A 15565-nucleotide genomic window follows, 5' to 3' on the forward strand; every position below is an offset into this window, starting at 1 on the left:
AAAGAGTGTGAGAGAGGTAGAGGGAGACAGGAGGAAGCAAAGGTGTGAGGAACAGGATAACCATTCCGCAAGTTTCTTGCGGGTCTCCACTTGTGTATTTATAGTTGGGATTTTTGGCTCCAATGTGCATTATGTTGCACTTTCCCATGCTGAACCTCATTTGCCACGTTGATGCCGACTTGTCCAGCCTCGACAGATCCCTCTGGAGCACCTCACAGTCCTCCCTGGTTTTCACCACTTAGTGTCATCTGCAGACTTAGCTACTTCACTGCTTACTCCCAATCATTAATGAACAAGTTAAAAAGCAGTGGAACTAGTGGGGAGCCCTGCAGTACCCTACTGCTTACCATCTTTCACTGTGGAAACTGCCCATTTATACTCACTCTTTGTTCCCTGTTAATTAACCAGTTTTTAATCCACAAGAGGACTTGTCCTCTTATTCCATGAGTGAGGAACTTTGTCAAAAGCTTTCTGGAAGTAGCCCTGACCTGGATAGCCCAAGCAAGCCAGATCTTAGAAGCTAAGCAGGGTCAACTCTGGCAAGTACTTGGATGGGAGACCTCCTTGAAATCCCAGAGGCTGGAAGTGGGGTTAGGCTTTATTTAGCCACCACTCTGAATATCCTCCAGGCCCCCAGTAGGGGTCAGTCACCAGAGGTTGCCATAAGTTCCAAGTGCACACACATGCACATATTAAAAAATACCAAAAAAAGCTTTATGGAAGTCTATTGGGTCACCCTTGTCCCCCTGCTTGTTCAACCCCCTCAGAGAACTCTAACAGGTTAGTGATACAAGATCTTCCCTTACAGAATCCATGCTGATTTTTGTTCATCAATGTGCCTACTAATTCTATCTTTGATAACAGATTCCACCAACTTACCCGGTATCGACGTTAGACTGACTGGTCTGTAATTTCCCAGCTCTCCTCTGGAACCTGTTTTTAAGATGGGACTTATATTAGCTATCTTCCAGTCCTCAGGAATGGAGGCAGATTTTAGTGATAGATTGCATATTTTTGTCAGGAGATCCCCAAGTTCCCATTTGAGTTCTTTCAGAACTCCTCAATGTATGTCATCTGGGCTGGGTGATTTGTCCATTTTTAATACGTCCATCAGTTGTAGGACCTCCTCTCTCATCTCCTCAATCCAACTCAGGTCTTTCAATACCCTTCCCGAAATCAGCAGTTCTCGAGTGGGCAAGCACCTCCCATTTTTGACAGTGAAGCCAGAGGCAAAAAAAAGCATTCAGCCTTTTCCCTAACATCCTTTAGTAATCCTTTTACCCCTTTGTCATCCAAGGGTCCTACTGCCTCCCTGGCTGGTTTCCTGCTACTAATGAATTGATAATGGTGATTGATAATCTAAATCTAAACAATGGGACCAAGAAATTAGAATTATTTTGCCTTCTGTTGTGTAATGTGGCAGTTATGGTGTATGACTAGGATCTGGAAGAGCCAAGTTACAACCCCCCACTTTTTAATGTAAACTTGCTGGGTAACCATAGGCAAGTCACACACACCCAGCCTCACTTACTACACAGCTTTGTTGTGAGGATAAAATGGAGGAAAGGAGAATGATGTAAGACTTTTGGGTTTCCATTGAGGAGAAAAACAGGATATAAATGAAGTAAATAAAACAAACAAAACAATAGTTAAGAATGTACAGGTCTTCAGGTAGTTGGGTCACAATTCTGGGATTACGTCAGAAAAGAAAGGTTTAAACAGTTTCAGAAGTAATAGAAAAAATGCCTGCGATATCTACCACGAAGAATCTGGTCTGACAAAGCCAATATATCTTGTCCTTTTCCCATCCCCCAACCCCACATTAGACTCTGAACCAAAGCATGCATGCATGCACACAAACACACAGAGAATATAGGTTTGATCACACTCATTAGCACCTGGTGCCAGTGGTCAGCATGGAATGCTGAATCGTCTATAACACTTGCCTCCTTATGTTCCAACACTAACCCTATTGATGAATGTTAACAGAAGGCTCAAACAATGACCGTGTGCCAGATGCTCTTCTCCACATATTCCCAGATCAGAGCCAGCAATTACAAAGTCAGTATTAGGAGGTGGGAAGAGTGAGCTGAGAATCTCATGAGCCTGCAAGTTTTATTTTCTCCTTCCTCAGCAGTATGACAGTGTTAACCTGTTATCTTTTATTAACATGCTCATTTATTATAAGCCTAAAAACTATCTTGCTGGAATCAGAACAAGTCCAACAGAATGGTGGCCTACAACAGGAGAACAGCCCATGTCCTTCCTTTGCCCCTCTCGCAACTGAAAAGTCTCAAATGCCGCTCAAGACAACCAAACAAGAAAGGCTAAACATAGAAGCCTTAGGAAAACGTCCTTTCTCAGTTTCCCTCCTGAAAGTTAACATTCCTTCCCCTTGAGCTTACAACATTCCTCCCCCCTCATCCATTTTAGGCTCACAAGAAGCCTGAGAGGCTGGTCAGGCAGAGTGTATGTGTTATTGGCTCCAGGTCTCCCAGCTAGCTTCCATGGGAGAGTGGAGAACTGAAACAGATCCTAGTCCAGCGCTCTGACCACTACACAACACTGGCTGTCTGAAATTAGGTTAAGTTATGGCTAAAAGTAAGAGATAACTGGATATTCATATGGTTTTAGAGCATTTAAAGAGCTTTTAACACATTATGGCTACAATCCTAAGAGCACTTTCCTGGAAGCAAGGCCCATTGAATAAAATGAGACTCACTTTTGAGTAGATCTGTTTAGTATGGCTCCCATTATCTCAGCAGTCTCTTATTATCACATATTGGAGGAATGCTAAGGTGGATAATGGTTTCTCCTAAAGCAACACCTGAGCTCAAAGTAAGATACCTGTCAGTATTTTCTGGCTCACAGCTCACCCCTCACCACTATATTCATCCCCCTCCCAACTCCTTTTTTCAATATTTAATACATACATTTTAAAAACTGTTGCTAACTTGTGAACTGCTTAAGATACTAATATTCGAACCCCCTCCTCAACAGGTCGGTGCTCTTTAACATCCCCGGATGTCTCTGTCCTATGCAAAAAGATTTATCGCAGCAATAATAGAATTCGGTGATGCCCCGCTGAACTTACAGACTGGTCCAAGATGTTTCCAAGGTTCACACACCGAATTAAAGCGAAATACTTTTCGTTTAAGTGGTCTATGAAGCTCATCCCATGTTTGAAAGGAAGACTTCGCCTTAAAAATTCCAGACCACAAACGAATTTCAACTTCTGCCCAACTTCGCGTAATATCAACAATAGTGGTATTTATTCGGGAATGAGTTTCGGCTGGAGAAGGTTTAGGAGCCGCGAAGAACGAATATGTTCTTGTTTGCCTAAGGATTAAACCCCAGGAATCAATACCCACTCTAACCCAACTCTCTCACAGCAAATAGGGTCTACCAGCAGACACAATAGCAGCTGCTCCCTGCTCGGTTCTCTCCCCCACCCACCCACTAGCAATCTCCGCCTTCTCATTTCTCATTGGCTCACTAGGAATTTGGGGAGCCCCTGAGCTGGGCGTGGGAAGGCGGAGTCGGCTGCGCGCGCGTTGCATTGTGTGCGCCAGCCGCAAAGCAAAGGGTTGGCGAGGCGCGCGCTTGCTCCTGGCTGAGGAGTCACGGTAGCGGGCAAGGAGCAGCGCGCGCTCCCGGAGCCTCCCGCCTGGTGCAGGCACAACGCTGGCTCCGCTACAGGCAAGTCAGAGGCGGCGGCGGAGGAGGAAAAGGCGGAGGGAGCCCAGCCGGCGCCATGGAGGAGCTGAGCAGCGTGGGAGAGCAGGTCTTCGCCGCCGAGTGCATCCTCAGCAAGCGACTCCGCAAGGTGGGCAGGCAAGGCAGGCGGGACTAGCCTGCCCTCGGCTGGGCAGCCTCCTCGCCTCTCGCTAACGCGCCTATTTCTTTCTGTTTCCCCGCAGGGCAAGGTGGAGTATTTGGTGAAGTGGCGAGGCTGGTCTTCCAAGTGAGTCCGGACAATGAACCCAGCAGCAGCTGAGCGGCCGCCAGCCGTTGGGCTGAAGGAGCAAGGCGCGGGGGGGGGGCTGTCCATGGGCGTGGCTTTGGGGCTTGGAGACTTGGGGATGCTGGGCCCAGGCGAGCGTAGAGTTTGGGAAGGCAAGACGGAGAGGGCGACTGGGAAAGGCGACCTCCGGGCTGTTTAGGCTTAGTCGGAAGGGTCTCTCACTCCGGGGATGTTGCAACTTACTTTCGTGCTTGTATGAACGGTTTTCGTTAGGGAGGGAGAGCAACGTTTTCTTCCACAGGACTTTCTTTTGTTTAGCAGTAATTTCTTGTTATCTTCCTCACCTCCCCCCAAACTCCCTCTTCGGTCTGCAGTTTGCCTCTCCTTCCCATGTGTTGTGTTTCTGTGTTTCTCCTGCTGACCAGCCCATGTCTTGGCTGCTTTTATGCCCCTTTATAGTGGGAGCAGCAGCGAAGAGTGTGCACGAAAGCCCTAGCGCAGAAGTGCAAATGTTGCTGCCCTTGTTGTCTGTGGAGTCCCTTCTGAAACCTGAGATATCAATTGATGCGGGGGGGGGGGGAGTTGGAAGCCTAGGAGGGAACCTTCTCTGTTTACTCCTGCCAGCTGCTCTTGCAAACCAATTGTCTGTGCTTTTTTTCCTTGAGTTCTCACCTTAGGCCCCCAAGCGCACATTTGTGAGGTATCAATAATCTAGCCAAAGCTTTGTGTCTTTACTTGAGAGCCTGATTGCTTCCCCTGTCCATTAAGCAAATTTAACCTGCCATGTCACGAGCCATTAAATCCCCTCTTTAAAGGTCTAGAGTTCTAAAATTCCATCTTCCGGATTGTTTTTAATCCACTCTAAGAATGAATCTAGTAGTCTTCTAGTATAACTGCTCTGTACAAGATGGGGCAGCAGTGCTCAAGATCTGTCTAGGAAATGAAACCACTGCTAGCCATTAGAACATGTTTGGAGAAAAAGGCATGCAAAGCCTCAAAGTGAGGCATGTACAATAGTAGCTATGTAGTTCTTAACACAATTTAACTTATCAACTACTTTATGAAATTACTCTGTTACTTTTTTGCAGGCACAACAGCTGGGAACCTGAAGAGAACATTCTTGATCCCAGACTTCTGCTGGCCTTTCAGAAGAAGTGAGTAAACTAAGTAAGCAATAATTGTTGATAGAAAGTTCCTTTAGGTTGGCCACCTGGGAGTATGGAGACAGAACATGGAATGGCATATTATGTGTTCCTTGTTTTCCCCCTAAACTGAAACCTTTCCTTAGTTCTTAATCATGATGGGTTTTAAGGGGATGCAGTAGGCATGAATGTGCATGATGGTTGTTTACACACTGATTCTTAGTTTTCCCTATTTAGTACTGTATATTTTGGCTATAATTAAAGTATCTTTGTCACAATTTCTTTCTTGCATCAGTAGTATTCTCACGAGTAAGTGAGAAAGAGGCTATATGTAAAAATCCCTTAAAAGATTGCTAATCATAGTCAGTGTTCCGTGCCCCTTGGCGTCTAGTCATGCCGGCCACATGACCTTGGAAATGGAGATGAGTACCGCATCCCTAGATTCGGATTTGACTGGCTTTTGAGCAAGGGAAACCTTTACCTAATGCATAGTCAACTCCTGCCTCACCCTCCCCCAGTAAAAGCTTGGTGTTCATGACATAAGGAGATGCATCCCTGCATAGTACCTTCTTGTAGTGGGGTCTAGAAATGGCCTGTGCTGGTTTAGACAGCTTTCCATGCTTGTGAGGTTGTCTGCCACCTATGGTGGCTCTAGTCTTGTGCCTGGTTTCTCATAGCCATCAAACTGCTTTCCCACTTTGAAAGGGAGAGGGTAGTGAGAGCTGCCTCTATAGCATCTATAAGTGGCCCACCTCCTTCCCATCTGTGTGTAGTTACCACAATTAAAGATTTAGCTTGCTGCCTGTTTTCTCTTTGAGGGCCTGATCCTGCTTTTCAAGTAATCCCATCAGCTGGCTCTTTGGCTAGACAGCTTCCCTATAACATTTGCATTCCTATGAAATGTTTAGATGATTGCATTTAAGAATACTATATGCAGCTCTAGTTGTTATAATACAAAATACAGAAAGTAAAGTAACTAAAATTATTACGAAATTTAATCATTCTTGTGAAAGTATGCTTTTTAGTGTCTTAATTCTTAGAAGAAAGGTAATGACATAATAGAGACTTACAAGTCGTGCTTGGTATGAAGAGAATTAATTGCAAGGAATTATTCTTTCTCAAAACTGTGTTCTTGAAACTGACAATTGACTGGTGTCTGAAGACAGAATCCTGAGCTTAAGTTGTCTAGTTTTCCATGCCCAGTGCATTTTCTGGATGTTGACAGTGATGAGCATAGGTATGAGAATTTACAGATGTTGGGAACAGTAACAAAGAGAGCAGTAAAAACAAAGGTAGAAGACTAATCAGAAGCTTTGTTTAGATATTTCATGGCTATTATATCATCAAATAGTATCTAAATATAATGAACAAATAGCAAAAGAGGGAGGTTGATTAAGAGAAAACTGCCTTTTAATGTGTAATCATTGGATATTTAAAACATCCATTAGGAAAATGTATAAAATGTTATTGCAATTCAGCATGGTAACAGAGGCAAGTAAAAAATTGTATGATAAAAGGGATGCAAAACTTTGGAGAGAATATATGTGTGAGTCAATGGGGAAAACTATGGACTAAATGGTATATTAAGCCTTAAAATATTGCAAAAACTAACAGGATACACTAGGAAGTGTTGGAAATGCCAGAGTACAGATACAACATTCTATCATATATGGTGAACATATAAGAAAGCAAGAAAATATTGACTTAAAAATACATGAAGAAATGCAAAAGTTATTAAAATTCAAGTTTGTGATGGACCCTAAAAGTATGTTACTAAATATCATACCAAGCAATATTACAAAAACATACATTGAATTATTTTGACAGTGGCAAGGGTAACATTTGCTGCAAAATGGAAGGCAGAAAAATGTCCAGAATTGAAGGAATGGAAAAATAAGTTAAATAATTATGCGACAATGGCAAAATTAACATCTTGTGTACATAATAGACCTATTTTAGAATTTCAGGAAAAACTGAAAGCTTTTTTCAATTATATAGCTGGAAATCAAGACTAAGTCATTAAATTGCTAAAATAGAACTAGACAAATAAATAGGGTCAGGCAGTATATATGTAAAAATGGACTATTGGATATAAAGCATTTAGTGAAAGATGGAAAGAAGAATTATAATAGAAGTATAGAATAAGCATATATATATCTCTATAAAAATTCTGATTAGCAAACATTGAGTAGTTATATGTATATCTAGTTTCTATTATATCTGTGTAAGTTCAGATATTGTAGATGAGAGAGTTGTAGAAGGTCATAGATGATCGTCTATGTATATGTTTATATAAGGTGATGCCACTTGTATGATTGTTTGTTTCTTGTATGGTTGCAGTTATTTTTGTGTTAATGTTTTTTTAACAAAAAGCTTTTGTTTAGAGTGGAAATACGGCATCCGTTGATGATCAACTGTTGTGTTGTTGTCTTGTCTTTTCAGAGAACATGAGAAAGAGGTCCAAAATCGGAAGAAAGGCAAGAGACCAAGAGGCAGGCCCAGGAAAAATATTGTGAGTAAGGGGACTGCTGTGAGGCAGATGGAGGTAGAGGTACAATGCTTGGGGAGTAAGGAGAAGTGTTAGTATATTGTACATAACCTTCCTGAACCATAGGCTCAGACCTCCCATTGAGGCAAACAGGTAGATTAGAGGCAGGAATAGAGTAGTGTGCTTGATCCTGCTCTCCATCTGTATGTGTTACCTAGCACGTGATTACTTTAGGCATACTTGGTAATATTTGAGTTGTGTGCTGCAGCAAGGTTTCTCACAGCATGACAAACTTGCTTGGTTACTTGGAGTGATTTTTTGTCTTCACAGGCAACCGAGTAAGTAATAATGAGTGTGATTGCCACTGGAAACTTTGTTATTAAAGAATGCGGAAACGGTTTCCGAGATTTGAAGAATAGGAGGTCCAGATGGAATATACTCTTCTTGTTCCAAAATTAGTATAATATAGCCTTACATAAAACTAACTCTTTAATAGCAGAAAGCTAATGGTGTACTATAAAGCAGTTCTATTAACTAAGCTGTTTTAATTTACTGTGGGTTACATCACTAACAGTATAATCCTAAAGTTATACCCTTCTAAGCTATTTATTGATTTACTTACTTCATAGTCCACCTTTCTTGTAGAAACCCAAGAAGGTTTACAGAAATTCATTTCATTAGACTTGGGTAACTCTGCTTAGGACTGCACTGTAACCGTTCTCCAAAATCCTTCACTGCTACTGAAGGATCAGATCCTGTTAGAGTTGCCTCACTCTTTGTTCTTTAACTTTGTTTTCAAAGGAACCTGAGGTGCCACCAAAGAGCAAATCCAGCAGTTCCTCTTCATCAACCACCTCTTCATCTTCCTCTTCAGAGGAAGAGGATGAAAGTGACATTGATACAAAGCGAGGCCAACGGAGTAGAGAGTGTCACCCTGTGCCACAAAAGAAAGCTCAGATTCTGGTTGCCAAACCTGACAACAAGGATGCTATGAGGAAGAAGCGTGGACGGAAACCAATACCTCCAGAGCAGAAGGTGGTGAAGAGGACCATCAACCTAACAAAAGTGCTGAAAACTAATCGGAAAGAGATGGGGGGAGCAGGAGGTCCCAAGCTGATGGGCAAGATACAACCACAACACAGTGCTCAGAGTTCTGGCATTGCCATGCTTAAATCCCACATGAAGGAAGCCCAGGGTGCATTCGGTGGGTTTTGCTCTGGAGCATCTTCTGCTGACAACCTTTCTAATATTGTGAAAGGTAACTCACCTGGAAGCCCAAACTGTGGCATCAGTTGGCAGAGCTCCATTGTACATTATATGAGCAGAATGTCACAGAACCAGAGCTCGACAGATGCTTCAGCTGTAGGAAGGCTGACACTCAAGTCAGCTGTGTCCTGCAAGAGTGGCATAGGACTGGATTTAAAACTGAAAAACCAGAAAAGTGCTGGGGATCTGGAGTTGACTGTACAAGGGTCCAAAGTGACCAAGAGACCTAGTGGCAGTGCATTGGGGGAACAGAAAACAGGGTTTGGTGCTGGTGCTCAGAATTTGCACAATGGTAACAAGGTTCCTGTCAGTTCGCCCAGCAGCCATCTAGCTTCCAATCAGGAGCTCAACCTCCAAGCTTTAAATCTACAGAGTGTGAAAAACGGACCAAATTCCACTGGCGGGAGTATCCTTCCACGGCCTGCTTGTGGGTCAGTGGCCAATAGTGCTGGCAGCACTGTAGCTGTGAGCACAGCTTTGCCCAAGAGCAGCGGGCCAGCCATTGGACCAAACACTGCAAATTCAGATACAGATGCTCACAAAAGTGAGAAGCCAGCACAAAGAACAGCTACCAGTGAGAAAGATCTGACAACAAAAAGCACTGCCACAAGTGCACAGGAGGGATGTACCGCAGCAGAAAATCACAAAACATCAACCCTGTCAGAAATGAGCACTGGAGAAGAGGAAACTAGCTCCGATTCAGACAGAGATTCTGCTTCTTTCCCTGGAGCAGGCCAGAATATGTCTGTCTCCATCCAGACTAGCCAGGATTGGAAGCCCACTCGCAGTCTCATTGAACATGTCTTTGTCACAGATGTGACAGCTAACCTGATCACAGTGACAGTCAAGGAGTCCCCAACCAGTGTTGGCTTTTTTAATCTTCGACATTACTGAGATGTGTAGGGGTCAAATTTTTTTCCCCACCTTTTCAATTACTCTGTCTGACTGTTGTTTTGGATGCCAAAAGGGGAGACCTAACCTGGCTGTGCTCACCCTTAATAAGCTGTGTTCTAGTAAGTGGTGAGCCTATGTTGAGAAAGTGTACATTTGTTGACTGCGAGAGCTTGTGGCTTCTGGTAGTCTAATCTGTGGAAACTCCTTGAAGACTAGACAGCTGCCAAAAAAAAAGAGGCAGGGCTGAGGGTTCTTTCTCACAAGGATCGGCTTTAGTTGGAAACAGCCAATATAGAGGAGGCTTACTAGCTCAAGTATTATTGTACTTGGATTTCTTAGCTTTATGGTTTGAAATGGCAGAAAACTGAGTATCCGGCTCCCTGGTAAGTTTGTGGGGAAGGATTCTAAAGACAAACTTTTCTGCTATTACATTGTTTTATCCACAGAAACTTATCCCTCCATCAAATAATCAATATCTGAACCTTTTGAGCTTGGGACAGTGAAACCCAGTCTAAACTTGAATAAGAATCTTAATGTTTAGGTGACTACAAAAGGACTCTGTGAAATGGGAATATTGTTTACACTTAGGTCTGCTTTGCTTTGGAAGATAAAGGGAAGAGAACATTGCCCTCAGATCTTTGCGGGGCCGGACCTAGAAACTGTAGGTGCTATTGGCTATAAGGTGAAACTGTCTATTTACTGTTTCCCATGTCTCTGATCGATCATTTGTCCTGGTAGCATCAGTGCTATCTGTTAACCCTTGTACTGGAGCATTCAAGAAATTGTTTGGGGGGGAAAGTCTTGGAATGCTCCCAGAACAAAGTCCACCCATGACATAGCAAACTTTCACCTGCCAGGTGCCAGCATTCACTCCCTGCCTTTCTCTCCATTCTCACCTGTGTTGTATACACATAAACATAGACATGTACCTAAGAGACATCTAATGGAAAGTACTTCTGCTTATGGTTAACACCATCACTTAAAACGATGATGCGTACAGGGGTTTTCCATGCACGGTGAAGGTTTATATATAGGCTACATGATATATCTTACACAGAAATAGTATCCCTGTTGAAATTTTGTATGTGAAGCAGCCTTGAGGTTTTAATGCAGAGGAGGCTATACAAACATGCCCTCTCCGTGCAGTGTGGAACTGCTGTAGCTGCCTCATCTGTAATAAAAGATAGTAACAGAATCTTGGGAGCAGAGGTGGGTCTGATGAGAATTCAACTTAGAAGGGGCAAGTGAGATAGAATGCTGTTGATGTATGCTGACCAAAGTAAGTTGGACTTTTAGAGAACAGTCTCTATCATACTGACTCTGTCACATGCGCCCTTACTTCCAGCTTAACCACAAAACATTCCACACTGATACTCTGATAAGAAACTTTTTTCTTTACTGAAGTGTTCAACTGTATATAGGTATTGTCACAGTAAACTCACAATATAAGACCAAGGCATACATCAACCTTACCTTAGTGGCAGTGCATAAAGCTAGAAAAAAGCTAGGTTGGAGGGCAATCCGGCACCAAAGTCTGTGTTGGGCCTAGGCTTTCTTGAAGACAGGTTGTGACTCCGTTTGGGTTTATATTGTTTTTCCCATTTCACATGTCTCATTGGGGCCAACCATTATGTTCCAGGTTTGGACTAGCACTGAGCAGCAAGTCTAGCTCTGTCAATCTTGACAGTGTTCTATAGCACTCCAGATGGATCCTCTCTTGCTAACTTAAGCAGGGCTTCAGTATGCTCTTTGCATGGATTCCCAACCCATAGTTTCCTCACAGGGCAGCTCTGTGCTGCCACATAGTCACCTAGAAACATCAATTGGTGGGTACCTCTCTTATACCAGTAACTTCCCCTAAAGTAGATTATCAAACAAAAGAGTAGTGGAAGACTGGGAGTGTTACAGGTACTGACATCAGGAGTCCGGAGTTCTGCAATAATGCTGTTTAATAAGATTCCCTGAGCTCTGTTTTATTGTTCCATCTTGCTGATGCTTGTTTATTTACATTGGTAGATGGCACTGTACTAGAAGCTGCAGCATGCTTGGGAACAGGGAATGCCAGAATATTGTGCCTCCAGACCTTAATAAACTGGAAATACATGGCCAAGTTTAAGTATAGTTGTATGGATTTTGCAATAAAGAGTGTGTTGTCCTGGAGTGACTTCTACAAACAAATATTTGATTGCCAAGAGGTGTTGTGTGCTGGGTCCGTCTGTCCTGAACAAGTTTAGTGCATGTTGTGCTACCCAGAAAGTGTAGCTTGCTAACTCTGGGACCATTCTCTTTGGATTCTGTTAGAAAACCAGTGGCTGAGCCTGTTGGTTTCTTGCTTTCTTTGTCCACGTTTTCTTTGGAGTTCATGTAGTGATAGTATAAATGAAGGGGAGGCTGCCACACAAAGAGAAGGTGTTACTCTGTTACTGCTACCTAAGTAGATATTCACCTCAGCCTGTGATCTTGAGTTTGCTTACTTAGAAGTAAACTTCACTAAAACTAATTAGATTTGCTTCTGAGTGGTTGTGTTTACAGTTGAGGTGCAAGTTTCCAATGATGCACTGAGGATCTAAGAGCAGCTTGGGTAAAAATTCTGGTGGTGGTTCCTCATAGTCCTTTTGCTCTGCAGGACTGTGGAATAAGGTGATGGAAGTAGATTATAGCTTTGGTTCCCTACAAAGTTGATGCATTGGACCGTATTTGCAAGAGCCGAAAAGACGAATTCAGCATTCTTAAGAGAACAGGTTACAACACCTCACCCAGGGCAGAGAATCACTGCTTAGCACATTGCTGATGACATACCTCCTTTTGGCAGCATAACAAAGTAGCATCAAGGAACTTCGGCCAGACCTCAGCAAACAGCTCTTTTGTTAATATGTTAGAAGGCCATGTCATTTGTTCTCATGTGCTTTCTAGATGTGACAGTTATGCTCACTTATAGACTCAAATGGAGCAGAACATTTAATTTTGAATGCAGGTGTACTTTACAGGGATCTGTGTTCCCTCCCATTCATTCTTCTCCAGTCAGATGTCCTTGTTCTATGTCTAACCTCCCCTTTAGTTCTAGCTACACTCTTGCCCTGTGGGGTAGAATGTCTGTTTCAGGGGACATGGATTTCTGTTGCAAAGTTTATATGGGGTGAACAGCTGTTTTGCCTGAGATTCAAGTCCTCTGGGGCCATGTGGTCTAGTTTTTTTCTTTTAAGCAAAGGATCAATCCTTTTCTCTCTCTGGTTGCTAAAAATACAATGTTGATGCTTCTTTCTACCTGTTTAAGTTCAGGCAGTTCTCCATTTGGGATACTGGATAATAAAAATCCTTCAGTTCTAAAAAGCTCTTGGCGACGCCTGGCCCAATTCAGGCTTGGAGTTCAATTTGCAGTAAAATGGCTTTTTTGGGTAAATTTGGCTAGTCTTTTGTGGTAAACTGAGGAACTTTGACTGCTATCTCATTGTCGTTGTCCATCAGATGTTTGCTATGTATTTGGCCTTTATGAATCTAAATCCCTTTTAACACTTCAGTGTGCCTTTTGGATGGAACAGTGTGTTTGCTAGCAGCAGTTTTGTGTTTTTTATCCCAACTGAGTGAGTATTAAGGTCCTTATGAAGAGACATAGTTCTGAAGCAGAGTAAGAGGAAAGACTTCATAATATGCTAGTGCTTAGCTAAATTGGCCTGTTTGGCTAATAGAGCTGACAGCTGTCTGTTAGAGACATGTGACCCTCCTGCTTTGTTGAGGCCAGCATCTTTTCACAAGGAAAGGTCTTGTGCTGCTGGACTGGCTTCTAATGAATTAAAGGGATTTGTTGCTGGTTAGAGGTAAGAGGTTTGTTCATACAACTGAGAATGCACGAGTGGGTACTAGCTTTTCCTTTACCCAGAAACCCCACGGTCATGAATAAAATCTCTTGGGCCCTAACTTTATTGTGTGTGTGTGTACCTTGTTATAATGAGCTTTGCAGTGTTTCACTAATATATTTCAGTTTTGCTCTGGTGTATTCTTTCTTACTGACCAGGCCTCTGTGTAGCTGTTAGATTTCTAAATACATTATTTTTCCACTTTTAATTTTAATGTGCAGCAGCTTCCCATTATTCAGGGATGCTCCTACCTTTTTCAAACCTTTGCACAAGTTGCTTGGGATTCTCAACTATGATATTTCCCTGTTCCTTTGGGAAACCGAAGTCTGATACCCTTTCCCCTAAAGTTCTAATGCTGTGCCTTTCTGCTTAATCAGCTATTTCAATTCCAAAGTCTATAATCTTGAAAATACCTTGCTAACCAGTAAGGTGAACCACTTTCTGACAACTGAATTGACATTGGTGTTTGGTGTATAAAACTGAATGGAAGATTAAAAGAAGGGGGGAAATGAAGCTACCATCTTATAGCCTAACTGTGTATTTGAATTCACAGTTAAAATTTAAAAATCTGTTCTGGGCAAATGGTTCAAACGGATGCTAACCATATTTACTAATTAATAAAATTAGTATTCAAAGCCTACCTTTATATTTTTCTTCGGTTTGCTGCTATGTGTCTGAGTGTTCTAGTTGTATGGCAAACAACTGGCTAAAGTTCTGTTGCTACTCTGCTCAATTATTGAAGAGGTTTGGGGGGGATGTTTTGTAACTAAATAGTGCTGCAGTATTTGTATATCAAATGGGTATTTTTTTTTTTGTCTTGGAATAATTTAGTGGCTCTTTTACATTGACTGGAATAAATGCTAAATACAGTCCACTTCCATAGAATCAATATGTACAGTATCAAAAAACACAAAAAACACAAACCAGATTTACTGTATCTTGTGTTTTATTCTGATAGACTAATAATATTCCGTGTACTCAGTTCTGAGCAAGAGAAATTGGTTTCACAAGAAGGAAACTTGTGTAAATTGGTTCAGTGCTCCTTGTAATATGTGTCAATCACTGTGTGTTTAATTTTTTAAAAGCCAAATAGTTCCTGTATGACATTTTCTAATTGCTTTAACTAGAGCTGTTTCTTTGCTTTTATACTAAGAGAACAAAAGTTGGAGATGTTATTACCCTGGGAAAGCTTAGGTTCTTTGTTAGAGTGGGACAGCCTTTCCAACCAGAATATTAAATAAGGCTGAAAGCGATGTCTGCCCATTGATCTTGCTGTGGGTTCACTGCTGCTTTGGGGTTTGTTTGTTTGACCCTGGCTGGCTGGCTGGCTTGCTTCTGTTGTATGATGTCTATCTTCTAGTGTTTCTTGGCCATTAACACTAGTTTAAACTTAAGCTTTCTAGACTGTTTAATTTATTTTGCAGGTTTAAAAAAAAAATCTCCTAGAAGATGGTATGCGGGACAATTTTTGTATAACTTTCTATTCATGGTTTTAGTATTCAATAAATATTTTTTTAAATTTTCATTTCACTTTGTGGCCTGTCCTACTGCACTCCGGTTCTTAACACTGCGCTCCACTGTCAGATTCATGTACAGCATTAGAACAGTGGTCATAAGAACGAAGCACAGCAAAGCAGGTCAGCTAACCTGGTACCCGGTTTCAGAAAGCCTTTAATATCCCATGCATTGGTTTAGAAGTACATTGGGGGTGGGGGGCATGGGAGTCCTTCCATCTTCCAGGGAACATCCTAAACATAAAGATCATCCATGTGGACATTGTCTTGTCCATGATGGCTCACAACTGTTAATGGGTTTATCCATTAATTTTTTTAATACTATTTTCTGCTGGCGCATAATTGTTTGGGTTGGGGTTTTTTGCGTTCATTTTACCAGTTGCACAGGTAATAGAACTGGGGTGATCTTTGTACACTGACTGTTTAATTCCCAGTTTCATGTG

The 15565-nt window shown here is 42.2% G+C and overlaps 1 protein-coding gene across 1 annotated transcript; it reads left to right on the forward strand.

The window, feature by feature from the left end:
* Positions 1 to 3754: 3754 nt before the first annotated feature.
* On the forward strand, positions 3755 to 9754 carry CBX2 (chromobox 2). Its single transcript, XM_015422474.1, has 5 exons — positions 3755 to 3826; positions 3921 to 3964; positions 5053 to 5118; positions 7549 to 7618; positions 8357 to 9754. The coding sequence occupies exons 1-5, from the start codon at positions 3755 to 3757 to the stop codon at positions 9752 to 9754; spliced, it is 1650 nt and encodes a 549-aa protein (XP_015277960.1).
* Positions 9755 to 15565: the final 5811 nt, after the last annotated feature.

Source organism: Gekko japonicus, unplaced genomic scaffold (assembly GCF_001447785.1).
Source record: "Gekko japonicus isolate JY-2015 unplaced genomic scaffold, Gekko_japonicus_V1.1 scaffold1222, whole genome shotgun sequence".
Lineage (NCBI taxonomy): Eukaryota > Metazoa > Chordata > Lepidosauria > Squamata > Gekkonidae > Gekko > Gekko japonicus.

Coding starts and splice junctions, on each gene's coding strand:
- CBX2 (XM_015422474.1), top strand. CDS start 3,755: ATGGAGGAGCTGAGCAGCGTGGGAGAGCAGGTCTTCGCCGCCGAGTGC. Junction 5,119..7,548: donor CTGCTGGCCTTTCAGAAGAA/GTGAGTAAACTA, acceptor TTGTCTTTTCAG/AGAACATGAGAAAGAGGTCC. Junction 7,619..8,356: donor GCAGGCCCAGGAAAAATATT/GTGAGTAAGGGG, acceptor AGATCCTGTTAG/AGTTGCCTCACTCTTTGTTC.